At 49.6% G+C, this 22,292-nt stretch overlaps 1 protein-coding gene across 1 annotated transcript in view; it reads left to right on the plus strand.

Moving 5' to 3' along the window:
* RGS10 (regulator of G protein signaling 10) overlaps positions 1 to 16,388 on the plus strand; it is a 41,861-nt gene extending 25,473 nt beyond the window's left edge. Inside the window, exons 4-5 of the mRNA XM_017509090.2 lie at positions 595 to 738; positions 15,998 to 16,388. Of these exons, the coding sequence (XP_017364579.1) occupies positions 595 to 738; positions 15,998 to 16,144 (291 nt within the window). The 3' untranslated portion in view covers positions 16,145 to 16,388. The remainder of the gene's footprint in view (positions 1 to 594; positions 739 to 15,997) is intronic.
* Positions 16,389 to 22,292: the final 5,904 nt, after the last annotated feature.

The raw sequence follows: 22,292 nt of genomic DNA on the forward strand, positions 1-22,292 counted from the left end.
ACAGAGTCTCATTCTGTCACCCAGGCTGGAGTTCAGTGGAGCAATCTTGGCTCACTGCAACCTCTGTCTTCTGGGTTCAGGCAATTCTCCTGCCTCAGCCTCCCGACTAGCTGGGATTACAGAAGCGCACCACCACACCCAGCTAATTTTTGTATTTTTAGTAGAGATGGGGTTTCACCATGTTGGCCAGGCTGGTCTCAAACTCCTGACCCCAAATGATCCACCTGCCTTGGCCTCCCAAAGTGCTGGGATTACAGGCGTGAGTCACTGCGCCCAGCCACAGGATGGTTATGAGTGGTACTGAGCGCTCTCTGCAGGCCGGGATTCTTTCTGTCATCACTTCTGAATGGTTAGTGCAGCAATTTTGTTCCAGGAGATGTGGCTGCAGACGCATGAAGAGGGGGTAGGGGCTTGGCGGTGCGGGCTCTCACAGATAGAAATTCCCTCTGGAGTGGCCTGAGAATGCCCGGGCTGCGGTGGATACCTTTCTCTTGCCACAGCAGCTCCTCTGGGCCTGCCTGGAGGGGAGAGCAGGGCTCAGGCCAGGAAGGCTGGGTGTGCAGATAGTACACAGGCCCCATCTGTCTCCTCCAGATGCAGGAAAAGGCGAAGGAGATCTACATGACCTTTCTGTCCAGCAAGGCCTCATCACAGGTCAACGTGGAGGGGCAGTCTCGGCTCAATGAGAAGATCCTGGAAGAACCACACCCTCTGATGTTCCAGAAGCTCCAGGACCAGGTAACCCAACTTCCCTGCCTGCGCCTTGATATGAAAACCTACAATAATTCCATGCTTGGAAGAATTTAGTGAAACACCAAATGTTAGACTCCCTGGAAACCATCTCATCTGGCCGGGCAAACCGAGGTACACTGAGGGGCCACGGCTGGTGAGAGCGGGGACTGGGATCCTAAGCTCGAGATTTGCCCCACAGGAGTCTTCCCCAGGTCTGTCTCTTCTTGGTCTACACACAGTTTGAACCAGCAGGTTCATCTACCTTCTCAATCCAGATTAGAGGGGAGGTTGACGCTATTCGAGGAACCTGTACTGAGAAAGCAACCTATAATTGCTGAAACTAAGAATAGATAGAAAACTCCAGAAAGAAGCAGGAGGACTCAAAGTGGCAGGAGACTCAGGATGTTTCTGTGCAAATATCCAGACACCTCCACATACTTCTGGTGGCCCAATACTGCAAGCTGTTCATAGTTCGTCATGTAGGGCCTGAGTCATAATAAAAGGCTACCATCCGGCAGCATGTTCCATGTGAATTCTGATTCACCTTTGGCTATTGGAGGAGATCAGTGGAGGGCCTCCTGGAAGTGGTGACTTTGAGCCAGTAGGAAGGATGCATGGGCATTGATTTGTGGAGGGAAAGGGAGTGGAATGCGTGGTGAAAAGGGAATTTTTGTGACCGTAGCCGAATGGAGACATCGACCCCATCCTGGACCTCAGAATCTTTTAAACGCTGCCTAGTACACTTTAAAATGTAGCCAGGGTTGAGAACTTGGACTGACTGCTGTGCTCTAGGTATTCTCAATAATGATAACACTAACTACCATTTAGTTTTTGGTTTTAGAGTCTCATTCTGTTGCCCAGGCTGGAGTACAGTGGCTCGATCTCGGCTCATTGCAACCTCCGCCTCCTGACTTCAAGCAATTCTCCTGCCTCAGCCTCCCTAGCAGCTGGAATTACAGGCCCACACCACCGTGCCCAGCTAATTTTTTGTATTTTTAGTAGAGATGGGGTTTCACCATGTTAACCAGGCTGGTCTTGATCTCCTGGCCTCAAGTGATTTGCCCACCTTGGCCTCCCAGTGTTGGGATTACAAACATGAGCCACTGTGCCCGGCCTTAACTACCATCTAGGACTGCCCATTTGAGCTGCTGCCTCACTTGGTGTGTATTGTCTCCTTGATCTTCAGTGAGTGTTATTTCCATTTTGCTGATGAGAAAAGCAAGGTTCAGGGAGACTAAGTGGTTTGTCAGCATTAAGTCATGCAGGGAGCAGAAAGTGCTGGAAGCCAGATTCACTCTCGTCCACCTGCCTTCAAAGACTACACTCCCCCCCATGACCCCCGTGGCCTGTGTTGCTGTTTCTCAAAGCTCCGTGAGGTCCCTGGAGTAGAGGGATTGGAAAGGCCTTGTGACTGCAGGTCAGCCCCCTTCCCAGGACTGCAGGAGCCAAGGTAGGAGTGAGGAATGGGAGATCTGACTCCAGGTGGTGCTCTGAGAGGTTCAGCTTGCCTACCCAACAGCTCAGAACGGAGCTGGACCTCTATGAGTAGGCATGCCCCTTAGACTCATTCGGTGGGAGGCTTAGCCAGCACAGAAAGGAAGAAACACAGGGGACAGAGGCTGATTTTTTTTTTTTAATGACAAATAAATTTATTTACTTACTTATTTATTTATTTTTGAGACAGGACCTCCCTCTGTTGCCCAGGCTGGAGCACAGTGGCATGAACCTCCCTGGCTCAAGTGATCCTCCCACCTCAGCCTCACAAATAGCTGGGGCCACAGGTGTGCGTCACACACCCAGCTAATTTTTGTATTGTTTTGTAGAGTTGAGCTCTCACTATGTTGCCCAGGCTGGTCTTAGACTCCGGAGCTCAAGCGAGTCTCCAGCTTTGGCCTCCTAAAGTGTTGGGATTACGGGCAAGAGCTATTGTGCCCAGCCTCAGAAAATTTTTTAAAAAAATTTTATAAATATTTTTATAAATAAAAATTTACTTAAAAATAATTTTATAAAAATAAAAAAGCAAAGTGCTGTAATCCCAGCACTTTGGGAGGCTAAGGCAGGTGGATCACCTGAGGTCAGGAGTTTGAGACTAGCCTGGCCAACATGGCAAAACCCCCTCTCTACTAAAAGTACAAAAATTACCCAGGCTTGGTGGTGAGTGCCTGTAATCTCAGCTACTTGGGAGGCTAAGGCAGGAGAATTGCTTGAGCCTGGGAGGCTAAGTCTGCACTGAGCTGAGATAGTGCCACTGCACTCCAGCCTGGCAACAGAGTGAGATTCCCTCTTGGAAAAAAAATTTTTTTTTTTAATTGGAGAGAGAGAAAGAAGCACAGAGTTTCCTCCTAAGGCATAATTGGGCGAAAACAAGGTATTTGGAATCAGAGCTGATTTCACAGTGAGTCTCTGTGTGCAGGGCCCCTGGGTTCTGTTTTGCTTTGAAAACTGTCTCTCTGGAGCCTTGCTGTAACTGTCAAAATGCATGCTCAGCACCAGCCCTGGTTTTTTGCTCACAAAGCCTCCCTTGAGAGCTCTGTTTTCCTAAGTGAAGGAGAGTGAAGCTGAGGGAAACGTGTTTGGAGCCACAAGATTTCACAGAACTTTGAAAAGCCTCTCCCGCACTTTGCTTTGCTGAGCGCTGCTGGGCTTTATGGTGGAGCCACAGAACAGCTGCTTTCCGAGTTCGGGTTCAGCACCGCCTCCCCGGGGAAGTGCCAGGGCACTTAGCTCCTCATCACCACATGTGTTCGGGGGCTCCGCTGCTCTCTGAACCTCTTGTAAGGCAGCTCTGACTTTGTAGGCACAGCTGGAACCTAGAAGGATGAGAAAATCTTCCCTGAGCCTCAAGCTAGATGTCCCAAATCCCATGCACCCTGTTTAAAGGAAAGCTTCTTGAGTTTTCAGGCAGGTCCTGTTTATTCTTGGTTTGCACACAGTTCTAACAGGTTTTTCAGATCATAGCAGATTTGAAGTTGTGGTAGAGACTATGGAGTGATGAGCAGCAAGAGGTGATCACTGACAGCCAGGGAGGACACAGAAACGACCCTGAACACAGGCACAGCACTGAGGCCTGAGCCCCTGGGTGTGGTGCCTCCATTGCCACACGCCACACCATGGGCATCCCTATGCTATAGGACAGTGACATGATAAGTGAGCCTGGTGACCCCAAACCGTCAAGTAGAAGTTCAGTTGAGGTCAGCGTATTGTATGAAGAATGCATTATTCATTTTAACGAGCATTTCATCAAAAACTTTTTTTTTCTTTTTTTGGAGACATAGTCTCGCTCTGTTGCCCAGGCTGGAGTACAGTGGTATGATCTCCGCTCACTGCAACTTCTGTCTACTGGGTCCAAGAAATTCTCCTGCCTCATCCTCCTGAGTAGCTGGGATTACAGACATCCGCCACCAGGCCTGGATAATTTTTCTATTTTTAGTAGAGATGGGCTTTCACCATGTTGGCCAGATTGGTCTCAAACTCCTGGCCTCAAGTGATTTGCCTGTCTCAGCCTCCCAAAGTACTGGGATTACAGGTGTGAGCTACTGCGCCCAGCCAAAGGCATCTTAAGAAAAGTTTGAGGGGCTTAAAATGTTGCTACCCAGAAAATTCATGTAAGTGGTGAGATGGTTCTCTGATTTAACTCAGTTCTGCAAGCTTGGTGTGCCCAGCCCTTTGGTGGCAAAGCCAGGAGGAGTGAAAGGTGGTGCTGTGGGCATTTCCCTAGTACTTTAGCCTAGAGTCAAAGGCTGCCGTTGGGCAAATTTAGGTTGGAGGAAGCAGGAAAGAAGGGGTTTCTTACAACGAGGTGGTTTCTTCTGGGAATTGCTCCCTAGAATGTCTTTTTTTCTTTAAAAGCATCTATTCCTGGGAGATCTGATTCAGTCCTGGTTGGTCTGCTGAATTTGTTGTTTTATTCATTCCTTTATGTTACAATTATGAATTGAGGCCCTATTCTGTACCAGGGACTGTGCTGGGAACTGTGTGTACAACAGGAAATTAGCACCCAGGAGGGCAGGGAAAGATCAGCACTAAGAAGGAAATGCAGCAGGGGATGGGCTGAGAGGGACTGGGAGGGACTGAGAGGGGCCTGCTTGGGTCGGTGCTCAAGGAGGGCTCCCTGGAGAGGTGACTGGGCCCTGATGACCAGTGAGATCTGGAGGAGAGGACCTGGGAGCCAGGACCTTCCAAGGAGAGGCAAGCGCAAAGGCCCTGAGGCAGGAGCAGCAGATAGGTCGGGGCAGCGGGGGTGGTCAGCATGGTCAGAATGCAGCAAACAAGGGGGTGGTGGAAGGTCAGTTGGGAGGACTGGCCAGATCAGGCCCAGAGGCCCTGAGGCTGTGGTAGACAGTCTAATTGCAGGGATGTGAAAAGTGGCTGTTTATAGAATGTGCTGGTTGGGCGGTTGGGCTGGTAAGGCTTGGACCTCTTAAAGGCTGAACACCCTGGCTCAGGTCCCTAGCTCAGGGCTGAGCCCATCCCGCACCAGTTGGGCAAGAGAAGGTGGATAGCTCCATGCAGAGCCAGTGCCGTTACTAGAAAGTCAGACATGAAACCCTGACCTCCCGGGCATGGCTCACCATGCGTATGGTGGGTGGGGGTGGCCTGACCTCTGTCCCTCCCTTTCTCCCCCCTACCCATCACTCCCTGGATGTAGAGCTGCCAGATTTATCACAGTGCATGAGCTTGGCCCTGAGCACCAGAGGCAGAAGTGGGAGATTCTGGTTCAGCCCTACCTCTGTCTGACCCCAGGAGGGTTCTGTTTCTTAGTGTGGCGTCTGTGTCCTCATCTGTGACATGGGGCTCTGGGCAAACACTGCTACCTCTTTGAGCTGCGCTGCAAGGCAGTCTATAGTGTTCAGTGGACTGGTGTTAAAAAGTCACTCCCTGATAACCACAACCTTATTTCCTTAGATCTGACTTCTCTTAGATTTGACGCCCCTACCGCAACTTCTTTGACTTTATTTTTTTTGAGGCAGGGTCTCACTCTGCCACCCAGGCTAGAGTACAGTGGTATGATCTTGGCTCACCACAGCCTTGACTTCCCGGGCTCAAGCAATCCTCCCACCTTAGCCTCTCAAGTGGCTGTTACTATAGGCAAGTGCCACCATGCTCAGCTATTTTTTTTTTCTTTTTTCTTTTTGAGACAGAGTCTCGCTGTGTCACCAGGAGCCAGGCTGGAGTGTAGTGGCATGATCTCAGTTTGCTGCAATCTCCGCCTCCTGGGTTCAAGCAATTCTCCTGCGTCAGCCTCCTGAGTAGCTAGGACTACAGGTACACGTCACCATGCTCAGCTAATTTTTGTATTTTTTGGTAGAGACAGGTTTTCACCATGTTGGCCAGGATGGTCTCGATCTCTTGACCTTGTGATCCGCCCGCCTCAGACTCCCAAAGTGCTGGGATTACAGGCGTGAGCCACCACACCCAGCCTGCTCAGCCATTTAAAAAATTTTTTTTGTAAAGACTGGGTCTCGCTATGTTGCTCAGGCTGGTCTCAAACTGCTGGCCTCAAATGATCCTCCCGTCTTGGCCTCCTAAACTGTAGAGATTGGAGGCGTAGGCCACCACGCCCAGCCTTCTTTCACTTTTGAAGTTAGTAACTGTGAGATTGCAGGCAAGACGTGTTCCCTCTCTGTGCCTGGCTTTCCTCATTTGTGGAGCAGGGGTTATAATAATAAGGTATTCATGAACTCCTGATCTCCAGTGATCTGCCCACCTCAGCCTCCCAAAGTGCTGGGATTACAGACATGAGCCACTGTGCCCTGCCTATTTTAATTTTTTTTTTTTTTTTTGGATACAGGGTCTCCCTCTGTCTTCCAGGCTGGAATATAGTGGCACCATCGTGGCTCACTGTAGCCTCGACCTCCCAGACTCAAGCCATCCTCCTACCTCAGACTGCCTAGTAGCTGGGAATACAGGCGTGCGCCACCACACTCGGCTAATTTTTTAAAATATTTTTTCTAGGGATGGGGTTACTTAGGCTGGTCTTGAACTCCTTGAACTCCTGGGATCAAGCAATCCTCCAGCCTTGGCGTCCTTAAGTGCAGCTGTGATTAGAGGTGTGAGCCATAGTACCTGACCTAAAATTATCTTAAATTGTTGAATTAGTACATGCTCATTGTTAAGACAAAGAAAAGAAAATTCACGTATCCAGGAGGGTATGCAGTGAAAAGCTGAGGTCCCCTAGTCCTGTCTTCCTTCTCTCCCCCTAGTGGGAAATCATGACATCATTGGGCCATCATTGGGCTCTACTCACACATTGAGGAATGGAACACACTGAGGTCTGCCCCGTGACTTAAAGTTGTTCCATATGAAAGATTTAAAACACATTTCTCCTTTGGCACATTTCTTAGCCCCAGCTTACACCTTTCCTGCTCAGAAGCCTTTGGTTTAAGTTCTACAGAGCAGCACGATCTGAAATAGCCGTGAGCATGATGAAGACGGAAAGGTCCAGATCACTGCACATGGCAATTTTGTGGCTTTCTCAGTCCACGGAAGAGAGGGCATGGGCTTGGGGGAGTGGGGTGCTCATTCTTCTTCCATGACTATGAGGGGTCCCCATGCCTACACATAAAAGCAGATTTTGCATCTGCTAGGATGCTTCCTGAGGCTTCAGGTCTGGTACTAAACTCTAGCCTGGAAAAGAAGAGCTGAGGTGGTCTTCTCCACTCAAAAGGAAGTCCTTATCCTCTGGTGCTTCCAAAAAAAAAAAAAAAAAAAAGAAAAGAAAAACCAGCACTTTGGGAGGCTAAGGTGGGCAGATCACCTGAGGTCAGGAGTTCAAGACCAGCCTGGCCAACGTAGTGAAACCCCGTCTCTACAAAAAATACAAAAATTAGCCAAGTATGGTGGCAGGTGCCTGTACTCCCAGTCACTCAGGAGGCTGAGGCAGGAGAATTGCTTTAATCTGGAAGGAAGAGGCTGCAGTGAGCCAAGGCCACGACACTGTGCTCCAGCCTGGGTGACAGAGTGAGACTCTGTCACAAAAAAAGAAAAAGAAAGGAAAAGACTTGGATGAGATGCTAGTGCTCCAGCCACATCCTTGACAGAGAAAGGAGCCGTGAATGGGGTCCGTTTTGGCAATGCCATTTCTTTGAGTTTCCCCAGAATGTAAGGAGGTGAGAAATGCTTCCTTTTCAACATAAATAAGAGGGGTGGACCAGCTATTGAGGACTTGGGAGGGTGAGAGAGGGGCTGCCTGGCCTATGGTGGTCATTTGAGGGCCCACTACCTCCCCTGCCCCATTATTTCTCTAAACAGGACCTCAGCCTGAGTGCCCCTATATGACCATGATTCCCTCTCCTGGGCTGTGGTGGTGGCCAAAGCCAGGGACTTGGGATATGTCCATCTCATGGGTACCGGGTGACATTCGCTCCAAAAGATCAAACCCAGGACAGAAATGGGTATTTTCCAGCATACTTCACCCAAAAGGGCAGGTGTGGTTTTTTCAAACGGAAGGGAAGTTAACTGTCTGCGTACACCACAGTCATCTGCCTCACGAGGGTCGGGCGGGAAGGGCAGTCTTTGAAGCACTTTGGGATTTTTTTTGCAACTTTAAAATGGCATTTGGGGCCAAGCGCAGTGGCTTAAGCCTGTAATCCCAGCTACTCGGGAGGCTGAGGCAGGAAAATTGCTTTCACCTGGGAGGTTGTCCCAGTCTGGGCAACAAGAGTGAAACTCTGTCTCAAAAAAAATCAACTGGGCAAAAAAAAAATTAGCTGGGCATGGTGATACGTGCCTGTGATCCCAGCTATTCAGGAGGCTGAGGCAGGAGACTGAGTTGAACCAGGGAGTTGGAGGTTGCAGTGAGCCGAGATTACACCACTGCACTCCAGCCTGGTGACAGCCTGAGGCTCTGTCTCAAAAAAACAAAAACAAAAACAAAAACAAAATGTATTTGGGGGAAGAGGAGGGGACAGTAGCACTCAGAGGCACATTCAGCTCCCCTTTCAATGGCAAAAGGCAAAATTAAAATGCCTCTTCCCCAAGCAGAAAGTGAGTCATGTCATTTGGGCCCGGAATTTGAGTCGTATGGACTGTAGAAGAAAGCATGCAATCCGCTCCACACATGTGACAGCACTGAACCTGTAACCCGTGAGCCTGGGAGAGGATTTCGTCCAAGCAAAGTCTCTCTGCTCCTGTTGGTGTGCAGACTCCTTCTGGAGTTCCGATCCCACCCCTGGCACACTGTACATCTCTGGCCGGTCTGTCTACAAAGCTGGAGTGCCGTGCAAGGTGACAGAAGCTTCTGTGTGGCCCGTCCTGGCGCTCTGGGGCAAGGGCTGACTTGAGCTGCTTCATCTGCTCATCTGCTCTCTGCCAGATGCCCTCATGCCTCCTCCTGGGTGCAGCCTGTTCCCACTTGAAAGGGAGGTGGTCTTCTATTACTGGGAAGAGGCAAGGACTGAAAAAAAAAAGAAAGAAAGAAAAGGAGGTGGTCTTTAGGGGGTGGGCGCACCTCTGTTTGCACCTTGCCCCAACAGCCTCGTCCATGCCCAACCACTTCCCAGGACTGGAGGGACAGGAGCTTTCTTTCCTCTCCCTTTCTGTCTCCTTGCATGGGTACAAAAGCACATCTGTAGTCCGTGTGTGTGGAAAGAAGCTGCATTCTAGAGCTGCAACTCAGAGACAGTGGTGCTTCCGCCTTCTTTCAGGGATTTTCATATAAAACGAAACCAAGTTCTTAAAGCAAATATGATATCCCACTAATTAAACTTTCACTGCCCTAAGGAATTATTTTTTCTCCTTGTGCCTGATTGAAATAACATGGCAGAGGGTTTTGAAGAGAAGCGAGGATGCTTGTTTTGTTTACGTCTTCTGTACTTGTTTTCTGAGAAGTGTTAAAATATGGATTAGGCTTGAAATGCAATGAATGGAGACAGTGACACAATATTCATAGAGGGGCCTTCAAGGCTGGTTGAGCTCCTCGTTTCTGCACAGATGAGTATGCATCAAGGGGAAGTCCTGTCCCAGAGCAGCACATTTTGAACAGTCTGAAGTTGGAGCACTGCATGGATCTTTTTCTTTGCAAAAAGGGCAAATCCTGCTCCGTCACAGCACTGTCTGGGATCTGGAGAGGAGAGGTGCCTTGGTGATATAAGGACCTTGTTTTGCAGGACGGTTGTGCAGAGTTGCACATTTTCAGGAAGCCTCTTTCCTCATTTTTGTCTGAGTCTCACTTCCAGCAGCCTGTAGGATTGGATCCCAAGGCAACGATGCTAAACAGTTTACACTCCAGGCATGCAGCTCGCAGATGTGGGGATGCCAAAACCCCAAACCTTGCTAAGCCACTGCTGTCTCGGCCAAAAAGAAAAAAAGATACAGAATGCAGCTCAGCTGCCGACTTGAGTTTTCTGCTTCACTGGCAGCCGTTCGTAGGACAGATGGTCGCCTCTGCTCTGCTCCCATGTCTTCCACTCACCTCCAACCTCCCCCTTAGCCTGGATGGCTCCATTTTTCTCTTCCTTGTGGACATTTAAGGAGTCTGACCGTGTTGTTCAGGTGCCCATCATGGTCCAGCCCTGGTGAGGTCAGTTCTCCTCAGGAAGCCCTGCTTGATGGCACTGTCTGGGACCCCGAGGCACCCTTCATATTCTGTACTTGAGCAGGGGTGAGGTGAAACCAGCAAGCTGACTAGATGAGCCTCCTTGGGCTGTTGTAAGCAATGACCCCAAGCCAATTGGCTTCGAACAGCAGAAATGTATTCTCTCAGCAGAAATGGTTTGAAAATCTGACATCAAGGTGTTGGCAGGGCCCGGTTCCCCACAAGGCTCTGGTGGGTGGGAGGTACTTCTTTGCCCCTTCCAGCTTCCAGACTGCTGGTGGCTGCCAGCACTCCTTAGCGCTCCTTGGCGTGTGGCTGCATCACCGATATCTGCCTCTGCCTTCACACACCTTCTTTCCTCTGTGTCTCTCTGTGTCCCCTCCTCTTCTGATAAGGATACCCAGTTCTTGGATTTAGGGCCCACCGTAAATGGAGAATGATTTCATTCTGAGACCTTAACCAACTCTCTTTTCAAATGAGGTCCATTCTAAGATTCCAAGTGGATATAAGTGGAGGGGAGCACCATTCACCCCACTACTGACCTTTCACGATATTTATTTCTCACTTAGACACATGGATACACTCTTAAAGAATGTATGTAGAGCCGGGCATGGTGGCTTATGCCTGTAATCCCAACACTTTGGGACGCTGGATCACCCGAGGCCAGGAGTTTGAGACCAACCTGGTCAACATGATGAAACCCCATCTTTACTTAACCAGGTGTGGTGGTGCGTGCCTGTGATCACAACTACTCAGGAGGAAGAAGCAGGACAATTGTTTGAACCTGGGAAGTGGAGGTTGCAATGAGCCGAGATCATACCACTGCACTCCAGCCTGGGTGACAGAGTGGTACTCCATCTCAAAAAAAAAAAAGAACGTGTTTGGAATCATTGTTTTTAGATAAGGTGTGTTTTAAAATTTAGTATCAGTCATTTAACATTCATGGGCAGTTTTCCATGTTAAACTCTCTTTGCAGCCCTCGTTTTCGTTGTCCTGCCATGCAAATGGCAGATGGCCTCATGGTTGGGAGTGGGGGCTCTGGAGCCTGCCAGGGCTGGCCTCCCGCCCGTCTGTTTTGCTCACTGTTGTATGCTGAACTTCCTCTCCCTAATCCATATGTTGAAGTCCTAATCCCCAGAATGTGACTTTATTTAGAGACAGGCCTTTAAAGGGGTAATTAACATTAAACGAGGACATTGAGGTGGGCCCTAATCCAATCTGGCTAGTGTCCTTACAAGAAGAAGGGGACCCCTAGGCCACCCTGTTTTTTCTCCTGAGGTAGGCCGGGTGTGGTGGCTCTCACCTGTAATGCCAGCACTTTGGGAGGGCAAGGTGAGCAGATCACCTGAGGTAGGGAGTTAAAGACCAATCTGACCAACATGGTGAAACCCCGACTCTAAATACAAAAAATTAGGCGTAGCATCGAGTGCCTGTAATTCCAGCTATTCAGGAGGCTGAGGCAGGAGAAACGCTTGAATCCGGGGGGCAGAGGTTGCAGTGAGCCGAGATCGTGCCATTGTGCTCCAGCCTGGGCGGCAGAGCCAGACTCTATCTCTAAAAAAAACAAAAACGAAAACAAAAAAAAACCCTCCAAAATCCAAAACAAACAAAAGAAGAGGAGGTGGGGACACACATGCATGGGGGAGACCCCATGAAGACGCAGGGAGAAGGTGTGGTCTACAAGCTAAGGAGAAGCGGCCTCAGGAGAAACAACCCTGGTGGCACCTGACCTGGGACTTCCAGCCTCCAGAACTGTGAGGAGCCTCTAAGCCCCTCTCCTCCCCTGTCAAATCAGGGTCCTCATAGCGCTGCAGGGAGGACTGAACGAAAGAACGCCCACTCGCTGCCCAGCGCAGGTCTGGAGGGCACTGCAGCCGCGTTGGTACTAGCCAGTTCACTTCGCTAGCCTCCGCTGCTGCACGGCCAGCGGTTTCTGTCCACGCGCTGGTAAACATTTACTGGACCCCAGTCGCAGCTACTTCTGCTATGATAGGTAAGGCTCTGGCCGGCAGCTAGCTGGGCACACTATCTCTGGCTGTGTTCTTGGAAGAAAGTTTTAGGTGAGTTATCCTTTTTTTTTTTTTTTTGGTTTGGCTCTGTCACCCAGGATGGGGTGCAGTGGGGTGATCTTAGCTTACCGCAGCCTCAACCTCTCCAGGCTTAGGTGATCCTCTCACCTCAGCCTGCCGAGTAGCTGGGACTACAGGTGGGTGCCACCAAGCTGCGCTAATTTTTATTAATTTTTTTTTTGAGACAGAGTTTTGCTCTTATTGCCCAGGCTGGAGTGCAGTGGTGTGATCTCGGCTCACCGCCACCTCTGCCTCTGGGGTTCAAATGATTCTCCTGCCTCAGCCTCCCGAGTAGCTGGGATTACAGGCATGTGCCACCACACCTGGCTAATTTTGTATTTTTAATAGAGACAGGGTTTCTCCATGTTGGTCTGGCTGGTCTCAAACTCCCAACCTCAGGTGATCCACTGCCTCGGCCTCCCAAAGTGCTGGGATTATAGGCATGAACCACTGTGTCCGGTCTAATTTTTGTATTTTTCGTAGAGACAGGGTTTTGCTATCCACCTGCCTCAGCCTCCCGAAGTGCTGAGATTTCAGGCATGAGCCACTGTGCCCGGCCTTAGTTGCATTCTCTATCCTCTAAGTCACCTTTGCTGAGCCCTGTCCCAGGAGCACCCGGTTGCTGTGGTCTCCTGAGCCAGGCCTGTGAGGTCCTCGGCTGGTGGCAGTCAGAAGTCTGCCTGTGCACCCCATGCAGAGCAATCAGGCTTCCCACAGCCCAGGCGCATGAGGGCTTTGGGGGCGATATCTGCTCCTTTCTCCAGCCTGCCTGGGTCCAACAGCCTCGGCTACCGCCCAGTCACTGCAGCAGCGTGGGAGAGGGGCAAGGCTCCCAGAGCAGGAAGCCTCTGCCTGAAGGACTTCTGCACTTGTGGGACATTTCACACCTGCCCCAGCAAGGAGTGGCCCTTACACTCTTAGTTCGAAGCCCCCTCCCCTTAGGCTTGCTGGCAGCCTCGGGATATCAGGGCCCTGAGCTTCCTCCCAGCCGAAGCAGCCTCCTTCCCTCCCCCTCCTCCTCTGCCCTGGGTGCCCTCAGACTGGCCTTTTTTCTTCTCTCCTTTGAAGTCTGAGCCTCAGAGCCACGACAGGCAAACAGGATGCTCCTCTCCCACATGTAAAGACTTCACACGAGAAGCTTGGGTCACACTGCATCCTGCTCAGAGCGGTGGGTCCCATCTATGTGGACCTGGGGTGGGAGTGGGTACAGGGCTGAGGCTGGGTGCCAGGCGGGACCCTTGTGCACCTGGTTTCATTAGTCACATTTGAGCGTTCATTGGACTTTGAACTAGGTGGGCATCTGAAAGTTCCCAGTGGGGGTTCTCATGCCTGGAAGGGCTGAATACGCAGGTGTGATGCCTGCTTAGCACATTGCCAGGAACCATGACAGAGTGATGCCACTTCTCATCGCCCACCTCACCCTTGGCCATGATTTTTGTATTTGCTGGGATTTAAAAAAATGTTTTTTTTTTCTCCAAACCTCAGCAAATTACAGTCACACCTGGAATTACTAGATGGCTACAAGATGGATGAGCGCCGTGGCATGGCACGGGACAGGGGCTTTGTGGGGCAGCTTCAGTCTTGCTGAGTAGCCAGAGGACTCGGGCAAGACTAGAAGGGCACCAGGCAATGTTTAACAGTTTAAAGAAAAGCGAAAGTCCCAGGTCTTTCTTTGGGTTGTGGGCTCTGTCTCTAGCAGAGTGACTCAGGCGGTTCTGCTGTGGTTGGAGCCATCTTGGGAAGATGAAGGTATAAAATGTGAGCGTTCCAGTTCCCTCCGGAGGCATCTCCCACCCCCAAGCAGATGTTCTGAGTCCTTTGAGTCCCTCAGATGTTTATTTATTTTATTTTTAATTTTTATTTATTTTATTTATTTATTAATTTATTTTTGAGACGGACTTTCGCTCTTGTTGCCCAGGCTGGAGTGCAATGGTGCGATCTCGGCTCACCCTGCAACCTTCACCTTCCATTTCAAGTGATTCTCCTGCCTCAGCCTCCCAAGTAGCTGGAATTACAGGCATGCACCACCACACCCGGCTAATTTTGTATTTTTAGTAGAGATGGGCTTTCTCCCTGTTGGTCAGGCTGGTCTCAATCTCCTGACCTCAGGTTCTCTGCCCTCCTCAGCCTCCTAAACTGCTGGGATTACAGGCACGAGCCACTGCACCCAGCCTTTTTTAATTTTTACTTTTTGAGACAGTCTTGCTCTGTTGTCCAGGCTGGAGTGCACTAGTGCGATCTCAGCTCACTGCAGCCTCTGCCTCCTGGGTTCAAGCAATTATCCTGCCTCAGCCTCCCGAGTAGCTGGGATTACAGGCACATGCCACTACATCTGGCTTATTTTCGTATTTTTAGTAGAGATGGGGTTTCACTATGTTGGCCAGGCTGGTCTTGAACTCCGGACCTCAAGTGATCCGCCTGCCTCTGCTTCCCAGAGTGCCGGAATTACAGGTGTGAGCCACCATGCCCAGCTTCCTCAGATGTTTAATTTACAAAATAGTTTGTGTGTGCTGGGAGAGGGCAGCCTTAAAAGATGTCAGGGCTTCCCACCCACTTGACAACCCCGCCTGGCAGTCAGCAACATTCTTGACATCTCTAGAACTTTCCATTTGGTTGAGCCTGTGTTTGTGCCATGTACCAGGGTGAACCATGTGGATTTTTAGTTGCAGAATGTTCTGAAAGGTAAGTAGAAAGGTCTGAGAGAGAGAGAGACAAGGGGTGAGAAAGAGATCGTGCCCCTCGACAGCTGGAAAAGGCTTTGTGCTTCTCCTTTCCCTGCCCCTTTCATGGGTCAAGGGAGGAGATGGCACAAGATTGGGTAGGAGTGGGGGAAATTGAATGCTGGCCACAGGGATTGTGGCCCAGAAGCGAGGTTCGGTGGAGGCCAGAGGAAGCTACTGTGCCTGGGGACAGCCATCTGAGCACCTGCCATGCTGGCGGGGGCAGCCCTCTAATCTAGGGGACTTCAGCTCTGTTGGGGGTCCTCTTCACCCACCCGACATACCTTAGAGTTGTTTCATTCTAGGGATGTGCTCCCTAGCCCGTCTGATAGCACAGATGTTGACATTCTGAAGCCGGCTGCTCTATTCTTTATTTGGGACCTGTTTCCTTGCTAAGATTATAGTTTCACTGCCCTGCCCTGCAGTGAGTACGCCTCATTTTGACTCTTGGCACAATAATAGGTTTGTTTGAGATCCCGGATGCCAGACTTACTGGGAGTCTTAACAATACTGGCATCATATGATATGTCAGTGATCTTTTTAACACCACTGCCTCTACAGAAATGGTTTCTATTTGGCTGTCTCAGCTCTTGGAGAAATACATCCTTGTGTTATCTATGCAAATAAAGTGGAGGGTCTTGAAGGACTTCTTGATACAAGGCTCTGAATCAGTGCTGCGTGAATCTGTACTTCCGTGGAACATAAAGGCATATTTGTTCATGTGATTGTCTATATATTCCATTGAGATTATTTCATAATGACCAAAAATATCCAGGAAATCTGCCTTGTCTAGCATATGACTTATTTGAGCCTTCTTAGTGTATCCTTCGCACATATTTGTATTCTTTGGCACATGGCAGGCATCTAATACATATTTGATAGGATGATTTATGGCCTGGATTAGCCTCAGTCTTCAGACTCTTTCTTCTTTTCCTCCTTAGATCTTTAATCTCATGAAGTACGACAGCTACAGCCGCTTCTTAAAGTCTGACTTGTTTTTAAAACACAAGCGAACCGAGGAAGAAGAAGAAGATTCATCTGATGCTCAAACTGCAGCTAAAAGAGCTTCCAGAATTTATAACACATGAGCCCCCCAAAGAGCCAGGACTGGCAGCGTTAAGAAGCAAAGGAACTTCCTCTCAGGACCATGCAGGATTTACCATCGCTTTGTTATTTGTAAGGACTAAAATGTACAAAACCCTCCCATGGGATATGTGTGTTTTATTAACTGCTTTACCAATAAGTTTTGCATGATGGCTAAGCTAATATAAAAAATAATAATAATAACTTGGAAGTTTTCATTCACAAAACAGAGATTCCTTTAACACTGGACACTTTGAGCATTTTGTAGCTTCATTAAACTTCATGTAAGGCCACAGGGTGAAACATTTCACTGCCTTTTCCCTTGTAAGTGTTTGCTCAGCCTCTCTGGCGAGTGGACGCAGGTCCACAGGTCACTTGGTCAATTAACTCAAGCGTGGATTGTTCTGACAGACCTAGGCTACTGGGGGTATTGCCTGCCAGTTGCCTTTTGGGTTAAATACTTCTCGAGAGCAAGTTCAGTGCTGGAAGAAGAAAATGAATCACGGACCGCCTCTAAAGATTCGGGAAGCTTGTGTACGAGTGTCATCAAAGGGTTATTATTTCTTGTGCGTGGGTTGGTCCTGGCTTTGACCACAACCCATGACATATCATGCAACACAGATAAATAGTTCATCTTGACAAAAACAAGATCTCAACCAGGAAGGAAAAAAAAAACACAAATGGGAAATTGTCCAGGGTCCCCATGGCAACCCAAGGTATTGTTGAATGAGATTATAGCACAGGCGTGTGCTGAGGATGGATTGGTGGGACTCCTGGACCCTGTATCGGGAACACATCACAATCCTTTCCTCTCTGCCCCTGCCCTTTGCTGGACTTGCTAACTCTGGCTTGAGACCTCAACGGGGAAGATAAATGCTGCCTATGAGCAGGCTCTTTGTGGGTGGGGAGGCTGTGAGTGGAGCAGGCTCGGGCCAGGCTGCCCCCGCCAGCCCAGGTAACTCCACTTTCAGAGCAGAGCCCACCAGGGCCAAGGCCAGGCTCGGCTCCCTTCGGTGAATTGTTCCTGCCGCCAGGCCTTTTCCAGGACGTTTGCTAAGCCCTTTCTATTTGTACAAAGTGACCAGCCTCTGTTGCATGTGAGCCTCCCCCCTCAGACTTTCCTGTTTGCAGAATTCCCTGATGTTGAAGGTGACTGTGTAATTTATCAATCAAACCAGGATACTTTTGAAGAGAATAGGGGTGAGCTTAATTAGTAAACTGGGATAATGCCTATGATAATCCCTAAACTGGGTCTGTTCTGGGTCGCAGTCACCCTCCTGATGACTGTCCCCCACATGAGCTCTTGGGCAGCCCCCTGGATTCCCTAGCCTTGCTGTCTAGACATGGTGGTCAAATGTTTCCTGTCCTTCCATCCAAGGCCTGGGAAAGGGATGGCTTTCAGGGAGCTATTCACTGCTGAGCGCTAAATAAGCCAATGGCATTCATCAGAAACAGCAAACACAGGCTTCTCCACCCTCCTCAGGTGCTTCCCAGACAGGCCTACTCTATGCCTGTCTTCTCTCTGCCTGTTTCCAGACCTTGGGAAGGAGATGGTGATGCTGAGAATGACACCCAAGGGCCTCGTGATCAGAGAAATTCAATTCATTTTCAAGCAGAACAGAGCAGATTGATGCATTTATTTTTTATTTTTTTCAGACGGAGTCTCACTCTATTGCCCAGGCTGGAGCACAGTGGCATGATCTCAGTTCACTGCAACCTCTATCTCCCAGGTTCAAGCGATTCTTGTGGCTCAGCCTCCTGAGTAGCGGGAATTACAGGCACCCACCACCATGCCCAGCTAATTTTTGCACTTTTAGTAGAGTCGGGGTTTCATCATGTTGACCAAGCTGATCTCAAACTTCTGACTTCAAGTGATGCGCCCCCTCAGCCTTCCAAGGTGCTAGGATTACAGGTGTGAGCCACCGCGCCTGGCTAGATTGATGCATTTTAAAGAGTAAAGATTAAAAGCCACACAGGTTCTCTAGCTCAGCTCAGTTTATTAATCGATACAGTTCGGTTATTCAGGGATGTGGGGACAGCCCACTGCACCACTGCAGACACAGGGAGGCTTGAGATGACCTGATTGTCTCCCTTTGTAGAGCCTGTCGTGGGCAGGTGCCAGAGACTGAAGGTGGGCTAGGAGGTCTCTCTCTGACTTTTCCCCTTTTATCAATGGGTACAGAAATGCTTTGAGATGGCCATCTCTTTCTAAGAGTTTGAGTAAAGCAAATAGCCAGGGTTAGCCAGAAGACTGGCCATTAAAAGAAAAGCCTTGCCCCCACTCCCGACTTAGGAGCTGCCTGAAAAGCTGAATGCCAGCAGGGTGATGAGCCTCAGAGTTTAAGTACCACTTACACCTACCAGCGTGAACTCGTGCCACTCCCTTTGGCTGGCTCCTGCCTGGTTGCCTGCATCTATGCCAGCTGCAGAACTGAGGCATGTGCAGAGCTTAGTGTCCTGAAGCAATTGCAGACGTGAGGGGATCCATGTAGCCAAATAGATGCTTCTGCCCAGCCCTTTGCTTTCATCCCTATGTCCACCCATTCATCGATTAGTTTGAAATTGTGTCTTCAACCAGGCATGGTGGCTTACACCTGTAATCCCAGCACTTTGGGAGGCCAAGGCTGGTGGATCACCTGAGGCCAGGAGTTTGAGATCAGCCTGGCCAACGTGGTGAAACTCTATCTCTACTAAAAATACAAATATTAGCTGGGCATGATGGCGCATGCCAGCAATCCCAGCTACTCAGGAGGCAGAGGCAGGAGAATAGCTTGAATCCAGAGGCAAAGGTTGCAGAGAGCTGAGATCACATCACTGCCCTCCAGCCTGGGTGACAGAGCAAAACTTTGTTTCAAAAAAAACATAAAAGAAGAAGAAATTGTGTCTTCAATGTACCTGGACTGTGCTAGGTGCCAAGACTCACTGGGGGAAATAAAGTGGCCATGATGATCTCTGCTCCAGCGGGGTTTACAGATGTATGAAAATGTAGGTTTTCTTACTATTCAGGCCTAATGAGGCCAACAGGTCAGGAGACAACTGCCATTGGAGAGATGCTTTGTGACTCACAGTTCCTAAGCAGAGGGGCACGCGGTAATCATGCAGGGCCGTGTAGGGGAAGCGCCAGGGTCAGGAGGCAGCCCGGGGGAAAACGTGGGCAAGAACCTTTACTGTGGTTTCTTTGGAAAAGGTAAGCAGGGTAAACAGGTTTCAGATGGGCTGGTTTGAGTCATTTCAGCAGGCTCTGGGGTATAGGGACTGTCCCCAGTTGTCTGGCCAGTCCCTGGGGTGCTTAGGGCAGATGGATAGTGGGCTACAGTGTGAGAGGCTGATCAAGGAGGCATCTGGGTTACATGCTCTGGATTGTTGCTTTGCATATGAAAGGCACACTCTAGTTGTTTACTATCTCTAGGAATTAGGGGGCCCTGCCTGGGAAGGGCAGTCTCTCCAGTGTCGGGAAGGCCCCAGGTGTCAAAGCATTGGAATAAAAAGACATGCTTGTGGCCAGGCTGCGGTGGCTCATGCCTGTAATCTCAGCACTTTGGGAGGCTGGGGCGGGTGGATCACCTGAGGTCAGGAGTTCGAGACTAGCCTGGCCAACATGGTGAAACTCCGCCTGTACTAAAAAATACAAAAATTAGTCAGTGTGGTGGCACACACCTGTAATCCCAGATACTCAGGAGCCTGAGGCAGGAGAATTGCTGGAACCTGGGAGGCAGAGATTGCAGTGAGCCAAGATCACGCCACCGCACTCCAGCCTGGGCTACAGAGTGAGACTCCATTTGAAAAAAAAAAAAAAAGACATGCTTAATACAATCATCGGCAGGGGTCTCAGACTCCCAGCCAGCAGGCCATAGATGCGTTTTGCTGTTTCAGGGGGTGTAAGTTTTAAATCTTTTTGCAAATGCCTGAGGCAGAGCATGAGTATAAACTCTAGTTGGCCACAGGCCTCACGATTCCCTATTGCCTTACAGCAGGCCACTCCCGTATTTGTGTTATCAGCTGGCTCCATAGTTTGTACTCTGATTTCTAGTTTCCATGTGCAGAGAGCACAGCCTAGGTGGCCTTGTCTTCTGTGATTTTGCAGTCATTCATTATACCTCCAGATCCACTCTGCTTACCTACCGGCTATCTGAGAGTAAGTTGTGCTCCATTTCTAACCGTGGTCCTGCACTGTCCTGCCTTCTCAATTATTGCAGAACCCCCCTCTGAGGTGTGAAGGGAATCACATCACACTTGTGGAACCCCTTTCCAAGTGCTTCTTTCCACAAAACATTAAAAAGTGGGGGGACAGGTATTCCTCCTGTTTTAGAGATGGGAACACCAAAACGGATGACATGACTCACATGAGCATGTGCTTGTGAGTGGCAGAGTCTGTGACAGGAGCCAAACCTTCTGTCTCCTGACCCAGATCCCTTTTTGGTCCATCCTCTGCCCAGACAGGAGCCCCGGGAAGTCTAGGGATGGGGTGAACACTGGCCTTTTGGGAAAGATGTTCATCCACTCACACGACAGATGTTTAATGTGCACCTACTACATCCAGGCCACATACTAGACACGGGAATGTCGGGGATGAAAGAATGAGGCATTAACCCTGCCCTTGGAGAGCAACTGGCCAGGAGAGGATGTGAGGTCTGCACCAATAACTACCATCAGAAACAAAGTGACCAGCCCCTGGGTGAGGGATGGAAGGGACATTCCTGGCTGGTTGGGCTCATCTCTTCAGCTTACGAGCGGGGTTGTTTTGCCTTTCCCAGTGGATGTTAAGCTTCATGTTGACACTAGCAGTGAAGTGATTATTTCAAACCAAGTGAGAATGAGTGCTTTGTGCTTTGGGGGATGCGCTTTTTATTTCAGTTTTAAGTGAACTCCAGATAATAAAGTGACAACCAGTTAGCTAAGTTCCCCTCATGGCTTGCTAATGAGGACATGTGTCCTTTTGTGTGTGATAGAGTTAAAGGCTGATTAATTGGTACCCAACTCTCAGGCCTGGCTCTGAATTTAGGAGGATGCTTTGTTTACAAGCTTTGCAAACTACTCATGACTCACATTCTGTCATTATTTACTTTCATTTTGGCTGCAGATGTTCAAGAACTTGCATTTATTTCAGTGCTAAATGGTCTTGTACCATTAGCTTCCAGGGTTTTAAAAACTGTTTTCTTCACAAGGTTAGTTGCGTACAAGGCAGTGAGTACTGTAAAAAGTCTGGTGCCCAGGCAGGGAGGGAAGAAACTTCATGCACATCTGGAGCCAGGGGTAGAAGCACTGTGTGGAAATGGTCCCCAAAACTTGGGCAGAGCCCAGGGCTCCCCTAGGATTGCCACTGATACTGTAAGCTCTGCACGTCCAAAGTTGCTCAGGTCTCTGAGTGGGGATCAGAGGCTTGAGCAACTCTGCACTTGGAAGTGAGGGCCTCAGGTGAGGGTCTTGCACAGGTGGCCTGTGCTGTGTGCTTGGCTTGGGGGCATTCCCAGTGCTGCATCTGCCAAGAAACGGGACCCTTTTCCTGATTCCCACAAGGCCACTGTGTAGGGGCAGCTGGAAGTGGCCTGAGCGTCTCCTCTGTCCTACACTTTGACATCCGATCATCAGTAAGTCCTCTAGATTCTTCTCCAAAATATAGCTTCACCGTGTCCATGCCTCTCATCTCCATGGCCATGGGGCCTGACGAGGTCACCTCATCTCTTGCCCAGAGGCTGTGGCAGCAGCCTCCTCCTAGCTGGTCTGTCTTCTTCATTTCACACCCCTCCCCCTCATCTTCATCTAGTATCATTTTTTTTTTTTTTTTTTAAGAGACTGGGTCTCACTCTGTTGCTCAGGCTGGAGCGCAGTGGTGTGGTCACAGCTCACTGCAGCCTCAAACCCCTGGGCTCAAGTGATCTTCAGCTTCCTGAATAGCTGGTGCTATAGGCACACATCACCACTCCTGGCTAATCTGTAATTTTGTGTGTGTGTAGATGGGGTCTCCCTATGTTGCCAGGCTGGTCTGGTGCTCCTCCAGCCTTGGCCTCCCAAAGTGCTGGGATTACAGGTACAAGCCACTGCATCCGGCCTAGTATCCAGCTTTTAACAAATATAGCCCTGCTGCTCACTCTGCTTAAGCCCCTTTTGTGCCTTTTTCTTGTTCTCAACATAAAAATTCAAATCATAACCAAG

The sequence above is a fragment of the Cebus imitator genome, unplaced genomic scaffold (assembly GCF_001604975.1).
Source record: "Cebus imitator isolate Cc_AM_T3 unplaced genomic scaffold, Cebus_imitator-1.0 Scaffold406, whole genome shotgun sequence".
In the NCBI taxonomy this organism is placed as follows: domain Eukaryota; kingdom Metazoa; phylum Chordata; class Mammalia; order Primates; family Cebidae; genus Cebus; species Cebus imitator.